The sequence below is a fragment of the Bos grunniens genome, chromosome 17, assembly GCF_055505025.1.
Source record: "Bos grunniens cultivar Pamir isolate PY7600 chromosome 17, Bosgru_T2T1.0, whole genome shotgun sequence".
NCBI lineage: Eukaryota > Metazoa > Chordata > Mammalia > Artiodactyla > Bovidae > Bos > Bos grunniens.
Genome location: NC_141181.1, coordinates 12,615,911 through 12,640,151, shown reverse-complemented (window position 1 = coordinate 12,640,151; position 24,241 = coordinate 12,615,911). Strand labels below are relative to the sequence as shown.

The 24,241-nt window shown below is 42.1% G+C and overlaps 1 protein-coding gene across 9 annotated transcripts in view; it reads right to left on the bottom strand.

Annotated features, from left to right (window-relative positions):
* The window catches only part of ZNF827 (zinc finger protein 827), a 190,552-nt gene that overhangs the window by 106,008 nt on the left and 60,303 nt on the right, over nt 1-24,241 (bottom strand). For all 9 annotated transcript variants that reach the window (XM_086346490.1, XM_086346492.1, XM_086346493.1 and 6 more), the window contains one exon: nt 10,005-10,238. In XM_086346490.1, the coding sequence (XP_086202616.1) occupies nt 10,005-10,238 (234 nt within the window). The remainder of the gene's footprint in view (nt 1-10,004; nt 10,239-24,241) is intronic.

Genomic DNA, 24,241 nt, shown 5'->3' with positions numbered 1-24,241 from the left:
CAGGTCTCAGTGTGGGAGGAGAGGGAGCCGGGACAAGAAAGCTAAAGGGCGGCCCAGGGGTGAGGACCCTAAGGGAAAAAGAAGTTTCCTCTTCTTGCCCTCCCAGAACTGCACGAAGCTCTTTCCCACTCGGTCTTGTCTAAACAGCCAGGTAAATAACACCAAGGTACATCCTATGAGCTTAACAAGATCTAGACCTTCAAGAAAGGAATTCTCTGGGTACATAAACAGGTCACATGTTTATCTTATTAAAGCATTCTATTCCCTGTTTGTATAAGAGAGTGTTTTTGCACTCCAAACCTCTGCAATTCTTGCTGAGTTTTCAAGTGCTTAGAAAAAGAGTCTAATTCCTTATTTAAGATTTAACTTCCCCAGTTATGGGTTTTCTGTGTATTTGTCTTAAGTATACACACACAGATACATACATCCTGAGAGCTGCTTAGGATACCTATGGCAATGACAGAGTGACCTCATTACTGGTAAGACCACCGTTGGTTATATTTATTAGAAGTCCTTTAAAAAGCCGACAGAGAAAAGCAAATGTATGGTATCACTTATATGTGAACTCTAAACAAAGCAGTACAATGAACTTATCTACAAAACAAACAGAATTACAGGTACAGAGAACAAACTTACGGTTACCAAGGGGAAAGCAGGGGTAAGGGATAAACTGGCAGATTGGGACGGACATGTATACGCTACTATATAGAAAACAGATAACTAGAAAGGACCTACTGCATAGCACAGGGACCCCTACTCAATACCCTGTAATGAGCTATATGGGAAAAGAATCTTAAAAAGGGTGGATATATGGATATGCGTAACTGATACACTTTGCTGTATGCTTGAAACCAACACAACATTGCAAACCGACTATATTCCAATAAAAATTTAAAAAATAAAGCTGACATATAAATATTCTTTGCTATCAGCTGAAGTACAAAATGTTATAGCAAATACAGAAATCACAGAGGTCAACCCCACCATGGAGGTATCTATTCAACAAATTAGGTTTCATAGTCCTTATATCTGAAAACTAAATACGGTGAAAACGTACATAAAGACAGGCTTTCATGTTAATAGTAAACAAGCCTCCATTTTTTACCCAATTTTTGGAATTATGGAAATGTGATAATTCCCTATCACAAGCAACAAAAGAGAAACAAATTGGATTATAAGTAAAACCTTTTGCACTGCAAATAATATCATCAAAAAAGTGAAAAGCAGGATGAGAGAAAGTATTTGCAAATCATGTATCTGATAAGAGACTTATATCCAGAATATATAAGAAAATTTTACAACTCAAAAATAGAAAGACAAATCATTTAAAAGCAGCGAAAGAACTTGAGTAGACATTTCTCCAAAGAAGGTATACAAATGGCCAAAAAGCACATAAAAATATGCTCAACAACATTAGCCATCTGGGAAATGAAAATCAAGACCACAAGGAGATACTACCTCACACCTAGACGATGGCTATAATAAAACAGACAGACAATAACAACTTTTGGCAAGGATGTGGAAAAACTGAAACTCCCATACATCACTGTGGGGATATAAAATGGTGCAGCTGCTTTGGGAAACAGCTTGGCAATTCCTCAAAATGTTAAACATAGAGCTACCATCTGACCCAGGAATTCCACTCTGAGTTATATACCCAAGAGAAACGAAACCCACGTCTACACAAAAACTTGTACATGAATGTTCTTATCAGCAAACGTTGGGAAACAACCCAATTGTTCAACAATAGATGAATCGATAAACAAAATGTGGTATATCCATTTTATACCATGTATAAAATGAGTATTACTGGTGTATTCATTCCAATAATATTAATGGAACATTATTCTGCCATAAAAAGGAATGAGGTACGGATGCACGTTACAAGAGAGATGGGCCTTGAAAACATCATGCTAAGTGAAAGAAGACACTCATGGGTGATTACATTCATACGGAATGTCCACAACAGGAAAAATCTATGGAGAGACAGTGGATTAGCAGCTGGGAGGGTACTGGGAGAAGAAGCGGGGTAAGGAGTAACTGCGTACGGAGTTTCTTTCTGGGGTGATAAAAATATTCTGCCACTGGAACTGGTGACGGTTATGGAACTCTGTGAATACACTAAAAGCCACTGAATGGTATACTTTAAACAGGTAACTTTTATGGTATGCAAATTATATCTCAATAAAGATACTGAGAAAGTAGGATGGTGTTTACAAAAGCAGTTTAGAAGTCCCCTAAACGTAGCAATCCGGAGAAGGCAATGGCACCCCACTCCAGTACTCCTGCCTGGAAAATCCCACGGACGGAGGAGCCTGGTGGGCTGCAGTCCATGGGGTTGCTGAGGGTCGGACACGACTGAGCGACTTCACTTTCACTTTTCACTTTCATGCACTGGAGAAGGAAATGGCAACCCACTCCAGTGTTCTTGCCTGGAGAATCCCGGGGACAGCGGAGCCTGGTGGGCTGCCGTCTATGGGGTCACACAGAGTCAGACACGACTGAAGTGACTTAGCAGACTTAGCAGGCAGGCAAACGTAGCAATCTAAAATATATACATGATTATGGGACTTCCCTGGTGGGCCAGTGGTTAACAATCTGCCTTGCAATGCAGAAGACACATATTCCATCCCTGGTCAGGGAACTAAGATCCTACATGCCACAGAGCAACTAAGCCAGCATGCCAGAACTAGAGAGTCTGTGCGCTGCAATGAAAGATCCCGCATCCTGCAACTAAGATCCAATGCAGCCAAATAAATAAAATAAAATAAATACATGTATTATTAGAAAAGTGGGGTACCAGGTTCAATAGGTTTCTCCAGGTGCTTAAAAAAAGTTGAAGTGGAAAAAAAGGCATTTTTTTCAATTTCAGACTGATTAGACTAGGCCATTTTGACATTTTCATGCTTTCAAATTCCTCAGCATCACGTATTTGACAATGTGCTAAACAGACAGCATTAATACTTTTTTTTTTTTTTTTACTGATGCTTCTAAATTACTCTTTAGCTCTTTTATAGTTTGCTAGCATGTCCAACGTGTTCAGTCTAGGAGTGAGTTCCTTTCCATGGTGTGTAAGCAGGGAGAATCACGGGAACTAGGGAAAACCAGGCTTCTGGGTTCTTTCCACCATTCAGTGAAATAACTTGTAAGTTTGAAGGAAGGCAATGTGAGATGACATTAATATAAACCAAAAATACCTATTTTCCATCCCTATAGATTATTCCTGAAGTCATGCAGAAGTCATAGCTTATAAAGTTTGATAGACTACAATTTTCCAAGGGAGAAATACTAAATAGAACAGTGAATAGTTTTTCCCTGAGAACTTACTTAGCTAAAATCTCTACTTTATCTCAATGAATTCTTTAGAGTCTCGGACATAATCTTTCATTTGTTGGGGGTGAGGGTGGGGAGATTCTCCCCCTTAAAAGAATGTACACGTTGCCCAGAAATAATCATGAAATTTCACAGCAAAGAACATGGAAACAAATAGTATTATCTGAGGCTCACCAGCAATGCCATCCTTGATTTATTAGGGACACATGCCCTTCTAAAAAACATTCCCGGTCACCATTTTTTTCCTAATAAATTAAAAAGAATCTCCACTGAAGAGAGATGATTCTTTTTTAAAAGTAAAATGTGCATTTAAGATAAGGGTGGGATGGGGGGAGGGGAGGGAGGCTCAAAAAGGAGGCAATATATGTATAATTATGGCTGAAATAAACGCAATATTGTAAAACAATTTTCCTCCAATTAAAAAACAAAACAAACAAAAAAGAGAGCTTTCTTCTCTGTCAGTTCCAAGCTCTTTTCGGATGAACAAAACTTACATCTCTAATTAACCATTTCCTTGGCACATAGCTTCTCAAAACAAAGCTTTCAGAATTACTTATAAAAAAGCTCAGCATTTCAACTGGGTCCATAGAAGAACTCTAGAATTTGCACTTCTATTAACTTTCTAAGGAGCTTCCCTGGTGTCTCAGACAGTAAAGAATCCATCTGCAATCCAGGAGACCTGGGTTCGATCCCTGGATAGGGAAGATTCCCCTGGAGACTCCAGTATTCTTGCCTGGAGAATTCTATCTTCTCCAACTCATACTGACTCTGCTCCTCTGGGGACCACACTTTGAGGAGCACGGCCTCAGCATACACAGAGTTGCTACTGGCTAGGTCAGCTCCTGGCTGGGCAGTTTTCTGCAAAACTCCACCAGAAAGGAAAGGCAAACACCACCCAAAGGCCAAACACGCTTACATCCAATATTTAAATAACAGCGGTGACCATTCACTTTTGGGGGCTCGTTCATATTGCTTCTCTTCCTGGTCTCACACCACCCTCACTCTTGCCCATCCGAGGTGTGATTCTAGGGATTCTTCTCCTCCCAGCCATCCTACACGACTGTAGCCAGGTCTGTTCAACATGTCTTTCTCCCCAGATATAACAGGAGTTTCCTCTAGTGGGCCCTCACCGGAGCGGACACAATCAGCTGGAATTTGTAATTGGGACTAAGACATTTCTGTCCAGCTGCTCTTTTGAACAAGAGGTATACTCAGAAGTTGTTGGCAATTGCCATGTTCTACCACATGGGCTGGGTATCAGAAAAAACCCATTTATGAGCACAGAAGCAGGGATGAGCAAGGACCTCCTGGGCTCCATACAGGTCCCTCCCCCAACCCCTGGCTTCAGTGGAGGCCTGACGCCCTGCTGTCCCCCTGCCCTTGGGTTCACTCCATGAGTCAACCCCAAATGTGTATGCGTGAGTGCTAAGTCACTTCCGTCGTGTCCAACTCTGCGACCCTATGGACCGTAGCCCTCCTGGTTCCTCTGTCCATGGGATTCTCCAGCAAAGAATACTGGAGTGGGTTGCCATGTCCCACTCCAGAGGGTCTTCCTAACCCAGGGACCAAACCTGCGTCTCCTGTAGCTCCTGCATTGCAGGCAGATTCTTTACCACTGAGCCACTGGGGAAGCACCCCCTCGACCCGTCCCGCAAAATGTGCACCTCCTATTAAATTCCCTTTCTTGTCTAAACTGGCTGAAGAAGATTTGTTACTTAAAACCAAAGGGGCCCTAATTAAAACTGTTAACAAAGTCAGTCTTTGAGTACCTTTCCTCTCCATTTCAGCTCACCTTGGAGATTGAATTCACCTTAAAACTTCATCCTACCCAAGTTTACCTGCTTCTCAATATCTCTGCACTGAAGCCCTTTCTTACATAGATGATTCCCTGAGCTCTACATCACTATGTATTTCAAATCCAGGACCTGCCTGGATTCCTCTACAAGAGGCAATTATAATTTATATTTCCCTCCAAGACTAGGTAGGGATAAATGAATATAAATCGGAAATGAATATGAATCCATGTGGCTTCCTTCTTTGAGCATGGGAAAAAGAAACCCAATATACATGTTTTGAATTAAGATCTAATGGGAGGTTTCATTTACCATGTTCAGTTCAGTTCAGTCGCTCAGTCATGTCCAACTCTTTGCAACCCCATGAATCACGGCATGCCAGGCCTCCCTGTCTATCACCAACTCCCGGAGTTGACTCAAACTCATGTGCATCGAGTCGGTGATGCCATCCAGCCATCTCATCCTCTGTCATCCCCTTCTCCTCCTGCCCCTAATCCCTCCCAGCATCAGAGTCTTTTCCAATGAGTCAACTCTTTGCATGAGGTGGCCAAAGTACTGGAGTTTCAGCCTTAGCATCAGTCCTTCCAAAGAACACTCAGTACTGGTTTCCTTTAGGATGGACTGGCTGGATCTCCGTGCAGTCCAAGGGACTCTTAAGAGTCTTATCCAACACCACAGTTCAAAAGCGTCAATTCTTCAGCACTCAGCTTTCTTCACAGTCCAACTCTCACATCCATACATGACCACAGGAAAAACCATAGCTTTGACTAGACGGACCTTTGTTGGCAAAGTATTGTCTCTGCTTTTGAATATGCTGTCTAGGTTGGTCATAACTTTCCTTCCATGTTAGATTAATTTAAATATCTAATTTTTCATTAATGTTTCTGAATACCTCCAGCTTTCCAGCCACTTATTTTTATGGGATTCATATTTTTAAACAGCATTCTTATCTGCCTACTTCTTGGTTCAACCATACATGTGGTATATTGTACATATGCATGACCAGGGAGAAGAGGGCATTTCTTTGTTTCTTTGAGTCTAGCTACTTCTCTTTTTTTTAATTTATTAAGGTATGGTTGATTTACATTACAGCTACTTCTCTTAAAGCGCAAAAGAGACAGTAGATAAAACTTTGTGTCACTTAGGGCACTACATCATACCTGGGATAACACATCTGCTCTTTAAGTTTTCAAAGTCACTAGACGCTGCAAAACCAGAGGTTAACAGTGACTTGATTCTCTTAGTCTGTCTGATGTTATGTAGCCTCTGAATTTGATTTCAGGATTTGGGTCTTTTTAAATCAGGACTTCTGGGAATTATCTTTGGCAACTATATGCTTAGCAGAAAAGTCTGATTATCTTGGCTGCCTCGTGTCACATAACAACAGGTAGTCCCAGACACCCAGTGGTTTTCTTAGAGTAGGTTGCTTTCTTTATGGTAATCAAGTTACTTGGCCCAGCTGCCAGGAACTTGACTGCCCAACTAACAACTGGAAATAGGACTTTAGCCACAAGGAAGGAAGAAAACTCAGATTTTCCTAAACACACAGTGAATGAAAAATTTTGCCTGGTCACTAACACATCTGTGTTTTCCTCATGAAACAGAAATGTCAATTTGGAAAACAATATAACTACAGAGGTTTCTCCACCTAGGGAAGTTTCACATGATATCTGACCTGGCCATGAGCCCAACATCCATCACGAAGGACTTAACATAAATTAATTTAAAACTGGAAATGAGGCAGCTGACATTGTTGACTAGTTTCCTCTTGTTAATTCACGGAAAAGATTGAAAGGACCTAAGCTATGGCAGATCATAGCTTTGAAAGTCAAAGAAATAAGTAACAGAGAAGAAAAATTCTCTTATTCCACATTTTAGGTATTCCTTGGGTCAAAACTTAAAGAAGGAAAAAAATGTACGGTGATACATGGGACATACTTTTCTCATCCAACTCTTCTGCACCATATGGATTTTCCCCAGGGGAACAGAAGACTATAAAAGAAAATTAGCAACGCAGGGACTCCCACACATAGGAATACCTGTAGGGATATCAGATGAGAAGCACAGACGCTACTCCTGTCTATACAAGGACAGGAGGAAATACCACGGAAAAAGGGGGGCCTGAGGACCCAGACAGGTCCTCTCCTCAGATGCCTTTCAGGGCATAAACACAGAATTGCTAAAATTATAACTTGAGGAAACACAGCATAGGAGGTTTTCTTCCTAACATCTTCCTTCTCCCAAAAACACCAATCTGTCCGTGATTAGAAACACTAATGCCCACTTTAAACCTAATAAAAGGTGAGGTCTCTTTACCTTTGTGGCTTAGGAATGAAAAGACACTTGTTATTTTCAAGTCACACTCCTATTTTTAGGAATGACTTGGAGACTTCTTCACAGTTTCCTGGCCACAATCTGCTAGACTGTACAAGTACGAAGTTCCAAGTGCAAAGCACTGATTGAATGCATTCCACTGCCCTGGATTACTTCTGACTAGACCACAAGTATCTAGAAGGTAGGGACTGTGGTACGTATTTCTTTAACCTAAATCAAAGCGCACAGAATGCTTGGGAAATTTTTTCAGGGCAAAACATGCTTATCTTAGTCTTCAAACAAGTTTTCATTTCCACAGCACGAAGCAGAGGAGATGCCTTTGGAAATATGAACAGGTCATCCAATCAACTATTGTCTTTTTTGTTTTCTTTTTTTTTTAAAGTTTGGTTGCACCCTACGGCTTGCGGGATCTTAGCTCCCAGGCTGGGGATCAAACCCCTGTACTCGGCGATGAAAGCAAGGAGTCCTACCCACTGGACCGCCAGGGAATTTCCGATTCAACTATCGTGGAGCTCCACAGCATGTGTATTCACTAACACTCAACATAAGCATTCAGAAGAGCCATTACTGACCACAAATATCATTAAATGTGCATGGCCGCCTAGCCGTATTCTATTTTGGGGATCTCATTACTACCCAGGAAATGATTTCATACTTCATTGTCTCAAATCGCATCATCCAAAAGAATTAGGATAAAACTGTTTCCTTAGAGAACATCTTTCCTTCGATCTTGTGTTTGCATATTATCTTTTGGGGCCACCCCAGCTTTCTCAGCTCGCAATGCTGGCTATGCAGCAAACTCTGAAACAGAAATATTACACGCTAGAATCTTACCATTAGGAGGGGACAGGAGTCACTGTTGGAAGAGAGTTAAAGTCATAATATGCCAGTCCATGTTATGAGAGAAGGAGGAGAGAGCTGTGTGACCTCCTTGATTTGACTGGAAAGCCAATAGATTACTGGATGTTACCAAGAGCTTTTGACATAGGAGGGAGGGTTCAAATTATGAAAGCATGTTGGCCTGAACAAGTTTTCTTTTAAACTAGCAGCTTTTAGCAATTAGCACAACCTTGCAAGACCTCCCATTTACATAGGAGAAACTGCACCATCAGTTTAGAAAAATGGGGTGATGGTAAGGATGTAATCATTGTATTATGCTTTATCTGTAACAAATCATGCCCCCTGGAAGTTCCAGTGTGTTTTAAATTCACATCAAAGGAAAGAATTCTTAATCCCACCACTGGCAAATACAGGAATTTCAACTGTTCTGATGCAATAATTTTAAGTAAATAATTATTAATTTCTTACTTTCCAACCTACCGGTCAACCAGAAACACACAACTGCTGGTGAAATGACACTAGGTAGGGGTCTCACTAATACATTTCTTGCTTTCATCCTCCAAGCATTGTAAATTACAAACTGAATTTACCATCCTCCAAGTAGGATCCATACCAGCATTCTGACTTTCTAAAAATTATCTTTAAGCAGCAATGAACTAAGGATGGGCTGTGATTTGGTAAGTATTATTATTAACATAACTTTTCTTTCCCTGTTTTTAAAGTCATACCTTTGAATTTTATACTACACATGTGTTTCTTGCTCTGTACGTGTGCTAAGCCCTTCAGTCGTGTCTGACTCTTTGCAACCCTAGGGACTGTAGCCCGCCAGACTCCCCTGTCTATGGGATTCTCCAGACACAATACTGGAATGGGTTGCCATGCCCTCCTTCAGAGGATCTTCCTGACCCAGGAATTAAACTTGCATCTCTTACATCTTCTGCATTAAAGAACCTACAGGGGGATTCTTTACCACTAGTAACACCTGGGAAGCATGTACTTCCAAACACACTAAATTTTTCAAAGCACACTAAATTTTTATCTGTTCTGAAGCTCATGGACAGATAGGAGACTGGGTGGGAAAAGAAATCCAAAATACATGAATTTCAAATTCTAAACCAATCTGCCAAAATTGGATAAGCTGAAATGACGTTTAGATACTAACAAAAATATTATTTGTCTCAAGAACTTAATTACTACAATATTCCATTATGAGAAATTTCTATTTATAAAATCTCATTGCTACTCTATTGCTAATCACTTCAAGTGCCGTCTTAATGGTTTATTAAGTTCAGAAAAATATTTTTAATGGTTCGTAAAGAAAACAGTACAAAAACACCAAACAGTGCAAGGTCCTCTATTAGGAAGGAAAGATATTTTGATCAATTAACAGAAGTGCTTTGCATGTCATTAGAACCCATTTAAAATTATGACCTACATCATCTTAGAAAAGCAGCAGTGTTTCCCAACAATTTGCAGTCATAATCAGGAAAAGAGGAGCGTATTTAATAAGACAGGTACACGGCTAACATCCACAAACAAATTTATACACGAAACGCATGAATTTAAGACAAGTAAGCCAGTCATTCCTGACTTTACCTTAATAATGTGATATTGCTGCCAACAGGCTAATGTAACCCATGGGTAGCCCAGTTGGCTTGCAAGTGATGGTATCAGTATGTGAATATTTTAGAAGAAATCAAGTACCTGATAGTTTCATGAGAAGTTCCGATGCTGCTTTAACTGACATATCCCGTCTTAGCACGTTGCCCTTTGCTTCCTGGGGCTTAAGCGTGTCCTCAGAGATGCTCGCGGCTGACACTTCAGACTCAGGGCTGAACACATAGCTGGACCGAGGCAATGTGACGCTTAGGGTCTCCTCTTCCTTAGGCTCCTCTTTTATTTTAAAATTGAGATTCATGGGCTCCTTCTGATTTGCAGCTGTCAAAAGAAGAAAGGGATTACATACATATACATATACGAGAGACCACTCCTGCTCTTAGCTACTCCCAACTGAATGAAGTTTGGAATGCATGAACACACCGAGCTAACACCGGAGGGACCACAACCCCATCAAAATAGGCTGAGCCCTCGGCACAAAATACAAGACACTCCATGAGAGCAGGACTTAGGAGAGTGTGGGCTTCTGAATCTTTGGAACTTATCATATTTCAAGAAGTGCTGCCTCTACAAAGGGTCTGGGCATTTTCTCTTTGGTTTCCCTCAATGTCTTCTTTCCAGCATATGTCACTGCCTCTCTGACCTCTTAGCACTCTCCCTACCTAATCCTGTTATAGAATAATGCATTCAAATAGTTACTCTGCCATAAAACATTGAATATAAACATGTTAGTCGCTCAGTCGTGTCTGACTCTTTGTGACCCCATGGACTGTAGCCCGCCAGGCTCCTCTGTCCACGTAACTCTCCAGGCAAGAACACCAGAGTGGGTTGTCATTTCCTTTGCCAGGGGGTCTTCCAGACCCAGGGATTGAACCTGGGTCTCCCACATTGCAGGCAGATTCTTTATGGTCTGAGCCACCAGGGGAGCCCCTAAACATGAGTTCATGGCAATAATCCAAGCAAAAACCTGGACAGCAGTGGTCAGGTGAGGATGGAGAATCTGTCAAAGAGAAAAGCTCAGCACAGAGATGTGATGCTGTTGCTGCTGCTGCTGCTACTAAGTCACTTCTTTTGCCTTATCATATAAGCTGACTGCTACAGCCCCACAAAGAGTGGGGCATGTATTTGGCACTGTCTTGCTGGCCTATATCTTGTAGTCCAAATTATCTCCTAGCCCATAATGGGCATTTTTAAAGGAAAACAAAATATTATTTTCTAAATGTAATTTTAGTTTTGCAGAAAAGCTGCAAAGATGATACAAAAAGTTCCCACACATCCTTCACCCAGAGTTTCCTAAAGTTAACATCTTATGTAACCATGGGGCATTTGTCAGAGCGAAGCAATTCCCATTGCTATGATCTAAGATCCAGATTGTAGTCAGATTTCACCAGTTTTTCCACTGAAGTCCTTTTCCATTTCTAGCATGGTTGGCTGGTGTGGTGTGTGTGGTCAGAACAAAGCTGACTGGCCTATTATGGGATGGATTCTGTGGCTTGGCTATACCACAGCAAGTCTTCCCCACTGCGCTACATCCTACTTCCTGGTCTTCCTTGGGAAAAACCAAGAAGGACGACAAGCAGCCTCGTGAACCACTTGCCACTTTCACAGGCATCTCACTTCCCTTTAAAGGGTCAGAGTAGGAAAACTTTAGGTTGGTTATATTAGGTATACTGGTATTTTGAGAAAGAAGATCTCATCCCAATACAGAAATTTTAGAAACGCTTACTAGAATGAGCCTTAAGCCGATACCTGCTTAACAAAGAAAAAAAAATAAAAGGATAAATCCCCAAAGCAAACACCTATCACCCCCCTGCCCACCACCTGCCTCCAGCCAATACGTAAGCACAAAGTTCTTTCTTTCTGTCTCATGCCCCACTAAGAATATTTATTCTGGAATCAGAAGTTCACACAGACCAGCCTATTTGGAAACTGGACCCCAGCAGGCTAGTGACCTTTGGAAGTTTGACTACCTGAAAGATGAAGTGAGTGTGCATGCCCAGTTGTGTCCGACTCTTTGTGACCCCATGGACTGTAGCCCGCCAGGCTTCTTCATCCATGGGATTTTCCAGGCAAGAATACTGCAGTCGGTTGCCATTTCCTTCTCCAGGGGATCTTCCCTGCCCAGGGATAGAACCCACATCTCTTATGTGTCCTGCATTGGCAGGCAAGTTCTTTACCATTGTGCCATCCGGGAAGTCCAGACAGACAAAGAGCTAGGACTAAAACCCAAGTCCATGGATTGTCCACTTTGTATCCCTTCCCACCATCACACCATCCCTCCATCTCTGGTCTCTGTGTTACACCAACACTTGAATGTAACTTGACCTTCACGTCTTTGCTAAAATACCACCCTCTCAATGAAGGCCCTGACCATCCTAATCAAGACTGCAACCCCCACCCCACAGTACCCCCGATCTCTCTTACCCAACTTTAACTTTCCTTTTTACTCCAAAATGTTTATCACCGGAAAACACTTCATTGTGGACTGGATTTTGTCTGCCCACCTCCCCAGATACATATACGGAAGGCCTAACTCCCAGTGTGACTGTATTTGGAGACGGGGAGGTAACTGGTTAAATGAGGCCATTAGGGTCGGGCGTGACCCTGATCCAATATGGTTGGTGTCCTGAGAATGAAAGAGACACGAAGGATGTGCATACACAGAATAAAGACCATGAGGGACGCAGCAAGAAGGCAGTCATCCTGAAGCCAAGGAGAGAGGCCGCAGGAGAAACCAAACCTGCCCGCACCTTCATCTCGCACCTCCAGAATGATGAGAGATACATTTCTGTTGTGTGAGCCACCAAGACAGCCCCAACACACGAACCCATACTACATCATTTTCTCGTTTACTGTGTTAACAATTTATGGTCTACTTCTCCAGTTCAAAGATAGGTTTTCATGAAGGCGATGACCTTTATGGGGTTTTCTTTCTTTTTATTTTTTCACTTTCTCCCTCAAAAAATTCGTTTTATTGTGAAATAAAATGTCATTAAAAATGTGCATAAAACTGATATGTAGAGTTTAACAGGTAGTTATAAAGTGAATGACACTGTAAAAATCCTTTTGGGTCAAGAAACAGAAAAGCCCTGTTTACTTAACAAATAGGAAGCTCATGAGTCGGTGCGTTATGAAGAGAGGTGTGTCTGTCATGGGCATCCTTCCTGAGGTCTGGGGAGTACATTCGAGCTCAGTCGCTTCAGCCATGTCTGACTCTTTGTGACCCCATGGACCACAGTCTGCCAATTTCCTCTGTTCATGAGATTCTCCAGCCAAGTATACTGGAGTGGGCTGCCATGCCTTCCTCCAGGAGACGTTCCTGACCCAAGGATGGAAGCTGCATCTCCTGCATTTCCTGCACTGCAGGTGGGTTCTTTATCCACTGAGCCATCTGGAGAGCCCAGGGAGTATGTTAAACCTTTCAAAAATGAGCTAGGAGGGAGAGCGGATGCTCACTGCATCCTGTCTACTTCCCATCATCACAGGCAACGACCTTTTTTTTTAAATGCTGACGTACCTTGAGGGTGTAGAACAGGGCCTGGAACAACACACAGTAGGTACTCAACATATATTTGTTGAATGAATAAAATATGTTGGTCACAAATCAGTGATACCTGTTGGCACTCCATTCATTACAACTCATGGTAAACAAGAACTATGAACCCCAAAATATTTTACCAAAGGCAATCGGAAGTGCTTTCCCAAGGTATCATCAGATCCGGGATAAAACTTCCCAGATAAAGGTAAAAGCTCTGCTACTACACTACAACTCTTATTAAGGCGTTTCTGACTGATCACTTGGACTTTGGTATTACTAAAGGAGGAACCCAGAACAATCTCCAGAAAAGCGCTGAAAATCTAGTCCAGTGGGGACAATGCCTTTGGAAACTGAACCCAAGAAAACAAAGCTGTGCCTAGAGCAATGTCCAAGCATGTATTTTGGACCTCTACAGAAGGTAACTCCTAAGAGAATCCTGTTTGTTTAGCACATTTCTCCCCTTTCAACTACTTCTGGAGGAGTTTTTATCAGCCATCTCCTAAAGTTTCTCTCACCTAAGCCTTTCTTCCAGAATCCTTCATAAAACCTTTTCCAAGGGTATCCTAATTTAGTGGACACAGAATAATTAAATGGATGCTGTCTATTAAGTCTGTAACTTCAGTTCTCTGGGAAGGAACAATACAAAGTGACTGGTTATGTATTTTTAAAAATGCTTTAGATCTGCATATTTTATTTTTGAAACTTTAAAAAATATTAAGGTGAGGCTAGGAAAGAAATAAGAAACTGCTGGAGCCCTAGAAGCAAATCCCAACTATTGGAGACGACAACCATTGAGCTAATGTTCTCTGAAGGTATAAGGTAGCTTTTGGGAGCATTAGTCAGAATACATGCTATGTAAGATTTAAGGGGCAAAAAAAGATATCTGGCATGGTTAGCACAACCCAAATCTAACAGAATTGCAATGACACTGAAAAAAAATACACAAGCTGTATGTTGCTGTTTTTGTTGCTATTTTATAAATTTGCAAGGTACTTCATACCTGGTTTTCATTCTGACAATGTCAAGAATGGCATAAAATGAACAATGTGCTAGGGAGATGTAAATGTAGCTAATGACGTATCAAAAAATATGTGGGAAACCCTCATTCGTCCAAGTTTAAATTTCCCAAACATTTAGGTCTAAAAAGATGATTTAAAAATAGCAATATGAAGGCTACACTGCTTTCTTTCAATTATCAGAAATATTTGCACTGAGAATAGTATATAAAGTCTTATATTTTAAAATTAATATGATAATAATTGCCATCATTTTTTTTACTATCATACTTTAAAAAAAAAACCTATTATCTTTTACAGAGAAAGGTGGAACTAAAGATGTTTTCTTTCTCTTTGGGGAAATTGCTAGAGAAAAGCAGTAATCTATGACTCACTGCCTAGTCTTTGCTCCACTCTTACCACTAAGAAGATCTGTGCACATATGGAACTCAATTCATAAAGAACTTTCCCAGCAACTGCCTCGACTTCTGTTTATGTATCTTAAAGCTTCCAGACACTCTACTTAATGCAGCAAGGAAGCCCAACTAACCAAGAGACCCCCGCCTCTCACTGTTCAAGCATTTTGTGACCTGAGAAAATTATGACTAAAAATTATGTGTATCTGTTAAGTCAATGCACTCAATGGAGCTGGGTTGCCATTGAAAGGAAATAAATCAGTTTTTTTCTAAATCAGGATTTAGAAAGGATTCAAGATAAATGCTAATATGGGAAAGGAATGGAGAAGCCACTGGGATAAAATGATTCCAAGTTTCTAATAGGCCAGCATTAATGAGTTGTAAAAGGAACCGTCATTCTAGCAAGGTGTCATCAGTGTCATCAATACACACTGAGATTCTGTCCAAGCCCCTCCCATCTCTGACCCCAGGACAATGCTACATAACTTCCTTAAAGACCGTTATTTGGAGACTTCCCTGGTGGTACAGTGGCTAAGACTCTATGCTCCCAATGCAGGGGGCCTGGGTTCGATCCCTGCTTAGGGAACGAAATCCCACATGTCACAACTAAGAGACTGTATGTCACAACTAAAGATCCCATGTGCCACGACTAAGACCCAGCATAGCCAAATAAGAATATTTTTTTTAAAAAGACCACTATTTGTTTCAATGATGCACACAACTAGCATTTGAATTGTTATACAGGAATTGATCCTTCCATCAACCACAGGAAACAAGTACTGTTACCGTCTTCATCTTAGAGGTGAAGGAACCAAGGCCCCAAGAGGTTAAGGGACTGACTCCTTCACATCAGACACTAGACTTCAGGGCTTCTTGCTGAAAACACACCCAAGCTCTCTCCTTTCTCTCCGACACAGTCCAAGTGCCTTTAAGGATACTGAGCCAAGCAGTTGCACCGTGGGCGTTGGACAGAAGTGATCTGGCGTGAACTAAGCATCGTTAGTGAGAAATGAGGAAAGGGTGGGATGTAACCTGAAGGAAAGGGACATTTTCTGGTAGGGAAGAATTTTCTAAAGATCTAAGAGGGCGGAAGAAGAGTCTGCAACATGACTGCTTCTGTTTCGCCTTGTCCATTCTCTCTGGTGAAGGAAAACGACACTTTCCTTGAGTTTAATAAGACAGAGCTCTCTTTCAGTTCAGAGTCTGGCAATTTTGTGACTACTGAGCTGCTCCATGAAAAAGTTAGGCCATTGAGAATTTTATTTACTACCTCCCCCTAAAGCAGAGCCAAAGACTCTTGGACCAGGAAGGGACCACAGATTGGTGGTTTTCAAAAAATATCCCAAGGAACCCTAGGTCAAGCTTCAGGGGTTCCAACAAATATCGGTTTCAAAGCGAAGCTTTTAAAATTATTTAACTTAATTTAAAAGTTCATTTTAAAATGTGGATCCTTAGCTCTGTTATATATAAAATGTTATCTCACTGGAGACCACTGATAGGTTAACTTACATTAACAAGTTAATTCAGTCTAGTGTATCACTTGTTCTTCCTGCCTCATAGGAGTGGCAGCATTTTGGTTATATGTGGCTTCCCCAATGGCTCAGTGGTAAAGAATCCACCTGCAATGCAGGAGACACAGGAAACGCAGGTTTGAGTCCTAGGTCAGGAAGATCCCCTGGAGGAAGGCATGGCAACCCACTCCAGTATTCCTTACCTGGGAAATCTCATGAACAGAGAAGCCTGGCAGGGGACAGTCCATGGGATCACAAAAGAGTCAGATACGAATAAAGTGACTGAGCACATGCACTAATCTTGCCAAAAATTCAGGCCTATGCATGTAAACTGTACAATTATGGCATCAGTAGGGTCTATATGCATGCCTTAAATCAGGCTTTCTCAACCTCAGCAACACTGACATTCTGGGCTGGATAATTTGCTTTGGGGAAAGTGAAAGTGAAGTCACTCAGTCGTGACCGATTCTTTGCAACCCCACGGACTGCAGCCTACCAGGCTTTGGGGAAATTATCCTATAAATAGAAGGGGATCCAGGAGCATCCCTAGCCTCTACCCATTATATGCCAACAGCATTTCCCAGTCATGAAAACCATTTCTCTAGACATTGCAACTACCCCCTGAGCACGCCTCTGGCGGAGGAACACTGCCTTAACCCAGATGTAAGAAAAGTTTCAAGTGTGTCTACTGTGATGAAGCTTCTGATCATGGCTGACAGACAGAAACATGTAGACATATATAGACATACTTGGTGCTTTCATTTACAAAGCACTTAGTATGGGCCAGGGAGTATTTGGATTAATTTATCTGATCCTCTCAACAACCCCTTGAAGTAGTACTACCACTGTTCCCACTGTGTAGATGAAAAATGAGACTAGAGAAATAAAATAAACTTTCAAATATCAGTCACAGAGCAATGCATGCTCATGTGTGCGCAACTGTGTTTAACTCTTTGCGACCCCATGGACTGTAGCCCGCCAGGCTCCTCTGTCCATGGGATTTCCCAGGCAAGAATACTGGAGCAGGTAACCATTTCCTTCTTCAGGGACTCTTCCCAACCCAGGGATCAAACCCACATCCCTTGAGTCTCCAGCACTGGCAGGCAAATTCTTTACCACTAGCACCGTCGGCAAAGCAACTCAGTAATAACCAAGTAGTTAATATAGAATTACAGATGGCTTTAGTGCCTATTGAAAGTTTAGGATGTTTTGTGTCTGCCCTTTATTATGATAAGGAATAAGGGCAGTTGCTAAATGTGTCAACTTAGAAGCAAAAACTTTTTATTATCGTACTCTCTGTTCAAGCAGCTGAACAAATTTAATTAAAGGGATCATGAGATTACAAGGCGAATTGTTAAGAATATTATCTCATTTGTCACAATGCCCTTGTGTAAATGATATTTCTTGAAGCTGCAATCAGCAAAATAAATTTATAGAAACATACTAGATGCTAATACTGCTCATAACACTCATCATAACACTAATTTCATGTTCAGGGCTTATCACTTAGCAACTTTTTTCTAATTGCTGGACTTTTAGAAGAAATAAATATAATAAATGAGAACATAAAAGATAAAATTAAATTTTAAATACATAAATTATGTATTTTTGTGCTTTATATATTGAGTCTGTACTTTAAGATTTTGCTTGATAAAAATGGATTTGTTTAAAAACAAACACACAAAATGAAAATCATTGCTGTTTTTCAATCCATTATTTTACAATAAGAAAATACAGTCTCAGAGAATGATACGACCTTTTTAAAGTCATACAGCTCATTCATGATAGAATTAGAGCTCAACTCTCCAGATTACAAATCAGGGCTGTTGGAGTGACCCAAGTTCCCTTGTAACCATACGTAAGAACGTATGATCTGTTTGGGTATCTGGGATTTTTTTTTCTTTTGACTACTTGATGCACTTGGTGTGAGAAGAAGATAAATTGCCTGCTGAAGTCATAAGGAAAGCCAAGATTTCATTAAATTATAGCTAGTAACAGTGAAGCATATTATATTCAAATAGAAGGTTTCAAACATTAGCTAAATATTTTCAGATCTTGTTCTCTCATAAGGTAAACCACTTAATTGGTCTTAAGTCGTTATATATTTAGTGTTTAGCAATGTCTTAACCATCTTATATTTCTCATTATATTTCATTACATTTTTTATCCCCATCTGAGCTAATCCTAAGTCATACTTCAGGATCTATGTCCCCAGACCAGGGCCACGCAAGTCCCTGTGAAGCTACTGCGATTATAGACATAGTAACAAAGGGAAACAAAAGTGTCTCTGGAGCAAGGTCAAGGGTAATAGCAATAAGCAATGCCACAGACCTTTAAAATAAATAAATACGGCTCTTCTCTGTGAACCAAACTATTCCAAGCCACACACAATGAGCAAGCGTGGCTATCTGCAGTCATCACTTAACAGAGCGGATCTCTCCTTTGTCAAAAGCAGGAAGAGCCAGTCCTGAAAAACCAATCAGGCCTCAAGCCAGGAGTAACTGGGAAAGACAACTGCATTTTATTAACATATCCAAAAAAAATAAATTGTACACACAGCGATGAAGTGACTTGTATGTAGCAACAGATTGAGGTGACTTGAGACCAGAAAAAAGAAAAACTAATGACTGGATAATAGATTTCCAACACTTTCCAGGGAAGTCGGTGCCCACCTGCCCCAAATGACATCTCCTCTTGACGGTCCCACCTGTCATTTTAAATGACCATACTGACACTCTGGTTCATATATCGATATTGTAATGTTTTTTTTTATCTTCATGGAACACCCACCCAGAGTCTGAAGAACTCCACCAAATGAAGATTGTGATTCCTCTCCCGGAAAACCCACCTGTTTTGTCATGTGACTCCACAGCTCCTGCCATTAAGAGGTGGAGATTCTCCTGCCCTTTGAATCTGGGCTGCAGTTGTGGTTGGCTTTGGTCACTGGAAGGTGGTGGAAGTGATGCTGGGCTGGTTCTGAGTCCAGCCCCCTGAGACCGGAAGCACTGCTGCTCTCTCCTTTGGAACCCAGTCCAGCTGCCACATGGGCAAGCTCGGGCAAACCCACTGAAGGATGGAAGACCCTGGGGAACAGAAAGAGGCCATCCTGGCTGGAGCCATCTGAGACCAGCCATGCCGTGGCAACCTGGCAAGGTCCTGCAACCAATGAGTCAGGCCAGGAGAGACCGGAAGAAGCACCCTGGTCAAAGACGCCCAAACTCATGAGCTAAGTGAATGGCTACTGTGTTGAGCTGCTAAATTGCAGACAGGCTGTTACTTAACTTTATGCAAGACTCTGGTTCCTAGACTAGGCCCTACCAGCCGAGTTCCTGGTCAACACCAAGGTGCTCACACTGTTGGAGGCTCCCTTTTGCTTTCTTTCCATGGATCATCTTTTCCATCCAGCCTCTTGACAGCACTATAGAGTTGGTTGTGAATTTGCAAATCTTTTTTAAAGTGAAGTAGCATCAGTTCAGTTCAGTTCACTTTAGTCACTCAGTCGTGTCCAACTCTTTGCGACCCCATGAATCCCAGCACACCAGGTCTCCCTGTCCATCACCAACTCCCAGAATTCACTCAGATTCATGTCCATTGAGTCAGTGATGCCATCCAGCCATCTCATCCTCTGGCGTCCCCTTCTCCTCCTGCCCCCAATCCGTCCCAGCATCAGAGTCTTTTCCAATGAGTCAACTCTTCGCATGAGGTGGCCAAAGTATTGGAGTTTCAGCTTTAGCATCATTTCTTCCAAAGAAATCCCAGGGCTGATCTCCTTCAGAATGGACTGGTTGGATCTCCTTGCAGTCCAAGGGACTCTCAAGAGTCTTCTCCAATACTATAGTTCAAAAGCATCAATTCTTCGGCACTCAGCCTTCTTCACAGTCCAACTCTCACATCCATACATGACCACTGGAAAAACCATAGCCTTGACTAGACGGACCTTTGTTGGCAAAGTAATGTCTCTGCTTTTCAATATGCTATCTGCTGCTGCTGCTAAGTCGCTTCAGTCATGTCTGACTCTGTGCGACCCCATAGACAGCAGCCCAGCAGGCTCCCCTGTCCCTGGGATTCTCCAGGCAAGAATACTGGAGTGGGTTGCCATTTCCTTCTCCAATGCATGAAGGTGAAAAGTGAAAGTGAAGTCACTCAGTCCTGTCCGACTCTGAGCGACCCCATGGACTGCAGCCTACCGGGCTCCTTCGTCCATGGGATTTTCCAGGCAAGAGTACTGGAGTGGGGTGCCATCGCCTTCTCCGAATACGCTATCTAGGTTGGTCATAACTTTTCTTCTAAGGAGTAGGCGTCTTTTAATTTCATGGCTGCAGTCACCATCTACAGTGATTTGGGAGCCCAAAAAAATAAAGTCTGACACTGTTTCCACTGTTTCCCCATCTATTTCCCATGAAGTGATGGGACCAGATGCCATGATCTTCGTTTTATGAATGTTGAGTTTTAAGCCAACTTTTTCACTCTCCTCTTTCACCTTCATCAAGAGGCTTTTTAGTTCCTCTTTACTTTCTGCCATAAGGGTGGTGTTATCTGCATATCTGAGGTTATTGATACTTCTCCCGGCAATCTTGATTCCAGCTTGTGCTTCTTCCAGCCCAGTATTTCTCATGATGTACTCTGCATATAAGTTAAATAAGCAGGGTGACAATATACAGCCTTGACGTACTCCTTTTCCTATTTGGAACCAGTCTGTTGTTCCATGTCCAATTCTAACTGTTGCTTCCTGACCTGCATACAAATTTCTCAAGAGGCAGGTCAGGTGGCCTGTATGTCCATCTCTTTCAGAATTTTCCACAGTTTATTGTGATCCACACAGTCAAAGGCTTTGGCATAGTCAATAAAGCAGAAATAGATGTTCTTCTGGAACTCTCTTGCTTTTTTGATGATCTAGCGGATGTTGGCAATTTGATCTCTGGTTCCTCTGCCTTTTCTAAAACCAGCTTGAACATCTGGAAGTTCGTGGTTCATGTACTGCTGAAGCCTGGCTTGGAGAATTTTGAGCATTACTTTACTAGTGTGTGAGATGAGTGCAATTGTGAGGTAGTTTGAGCATTCTTTGGCATTGCCTTTCTTTGGGATTGGAATGAAAACTGACCTTTTCCAGACCTGTGGCCACTGCTGAGTTTTCCAAATTTGCTGGCATATTGAGTGCAGCACTTTCACAGCATCATCTTTCAGGATTTGAAATAGGTCAACTGGAATTCCATCACCTCCATTAGCTTTGTTCGTAGTGATGCTGCTTAAGGCCTACTTGACTTCAGATTCCAGGATGTCTGGCTCTAGGTCAGTGATCACACCATCATGATTATCTGGGTCGTGAAGATCTTTTTTGTACACAACCTCTGAAAACGTGACTTCCAGAATAGATATAACTCATGAAATATCTTTCTTATCATCTACCACAGAATGCTCTGTGGATGATACTGTATAAAGATAAAGACATTAAAAAGGAAATATTATCTCTTCCTGAACACTGCCCACCCCCCACCACCCCGCCCAGCAATCTGAAACAGAGTTTCAGAGTCGAAGAGGCAAGACTAAGACACAGTCAATAATACAAGTGTCAAGCTGGGTCTTAAGACTTGGCGGAGGTGACAGCACAATGAGCAGAATTGGGGCAGGGACGGTAGGGGCAGGTATTACAGCAAGGAGGCTCAATATTGCTAGAGATTCTCTACAAAGATACAGAACCACTGGGGGTCAGAGGTGCATTAAACTAGTTTTCTTCTTTTTTCTTTTTTTTGTGAGGATCTCTGTTCCTCAACCAGGGATCAAACCTGTGCCCCCTGCAGTGGAAGCTCAGATTCCTAACTGCTGGACCACCAGGGAATTTCCTAGTTATTTTAGTTTTAATAATATTATTCTTTCTAGAACCTCCCCCCTCCCTTTTATCTAACAGGAGAAGGATACATGGAACTCCATGGTTCAAATGACCAGACTCATGGAATGAGTGAAGGCAGGTAAATGGAAATGATGGGATGTGTCTATGAGCTGGTGAAGACTCAGCATTTTTCTTAAGAGTAGAGGGGATACAGTTGCTCAGTAGAAAGGAGCCAGGCTTGGGCACAACCTGACGTCAGAAGTATTGGAAGGGTCCATTAACGCCTTGGCAGCCTGGAAGGGGGATGCTCCTGGGGTGGCGAGAGGCATCAGGGAGGGAGCTGGAGGGGCAAGCTGATTACGTGTGAGGGTGATGACCCCCGGGGAGGCTGCCCTCCAAGGGACGGGTGTGGGTGTATTTTGAAGACGCAAAAAATTTAACCAGATTAGTGGCTGAATTAGCATGCATTAAAAAGGATGCCATGGTTTGAAGCCAAGGAAAATAAACAGTAAAGCAGACGGAGGTCAAAAGACACTTCGCTCAACTGAGAAAAAAAAAAAATTAGGTAATAGCTCATTAAGTGCTCAGGAGCCAAGCTTTGCCGTTAGGCAGTTTGCTCTATCCCTTGCCCCTGAAACTTTCTAAGCCTCAGCTTCCTCGTCTATAAAATAGGTTTAACATTAATTGGGCTATTGGGAGGGTTAACTGAGAAATTACATCGAGTTGTTGGCACAGTGCCTGGCTTACTGCAAACCCATCTGATCAGTAATAAGGCTCAGGATGATAATAGTAGAAGCAGCAACAGGAGTAACAACAGTAGTGAGGAGAAGAAAACGTGACTTCTGAAGGAAGGCAGAAAATGATCTGGATTCAGTTTTGCAGAAATACAGACTTTGATCAACTTTCCCAGGTCTATCAAGATACCAAATTACTCTGTGGACAATTCTAAGATGAGGTAAACCTTATCCAGCACAGTGAGGAAAGAAACGTCTGGATTCCAGTGGCAGCGCCTCTATGCTGCTGACTTGCCGTCTTGATTTCCCCAAGTACGTGCTTGTTACAAGATAACTGTATTTGAAGGTATACTGCAACTGGCCTTACCATCACTGCTCTATTTGCACTAAACAATGCGTGAGAAGCCTAAAAGCCTTAGCACAATTTCTGACGTATGAGATTCTGAGAACGGCTCCCTTGCTGGGGCCTCTGACTCTACAACAAGGACAGAGGACAGAGCCAACTTCTGGTTTTACCACTTCTTAGTGATTTGGCAGAGGGGATGCTGGAGCCTGACTGCCTGGATTGGAACCCCAGTCGCAACTCTCATTAGCTGTGTAAACATGACCCAGTGTCTTAGCCCGTTTCTCAGTTTTCATCTGTACAATGGGAACACTAATAGTGCCTTCCTCTAGGGTTGTTAGAAGTTCAAGTGGGTTCAGTGGCTTGGAGCAGGCGCTGTGCTAACTAACTAGCATCACTGACTCAATGGACATGAGTTTGAGCAAACTTCAGAAGACAGCGGAGGACAGCAGATCCTGGCGGGGTCGCAAAGAGTCGGATGTGACTTAGTAACTGAACAGCAACAATAACAAGGCACTAAGCAACTGACTCTTCAGGAAAAACCATAAACAATTAATCAGTGTCACAAATCCTCCATCCCTGGAAGCCTGAGCATGTGAGTGTGTGACTCCAGGCCCCATTTTCTTGTAACAACCACCTGCTCCCTTTTGTGACTCAGATCAGCTCTTGTCTCGTGGAGTTGCAAGTCACTGAAAAACAGGAAAGAGCCACACACTCTCTCTCACATGAATCACCCAGTTCGGTAAAATCCAGGATTTCAACACGGAGGGAGGCCCCTTAAAGTGGCTTCTGACACGAGGAATTTTAGTCACATGATCAGTTGAGTGCTCATCGTGAGAAAAGCCAGGCAGGGTTAAGAAAGGCCACACTGAAGATGCAAAGGAAGGCTGCCCAAAATAAACCTTTCTGGAAGGCATACTTAGGCATAGGGAGAGCTCCGGCTAACGGCAGTGAAACCTG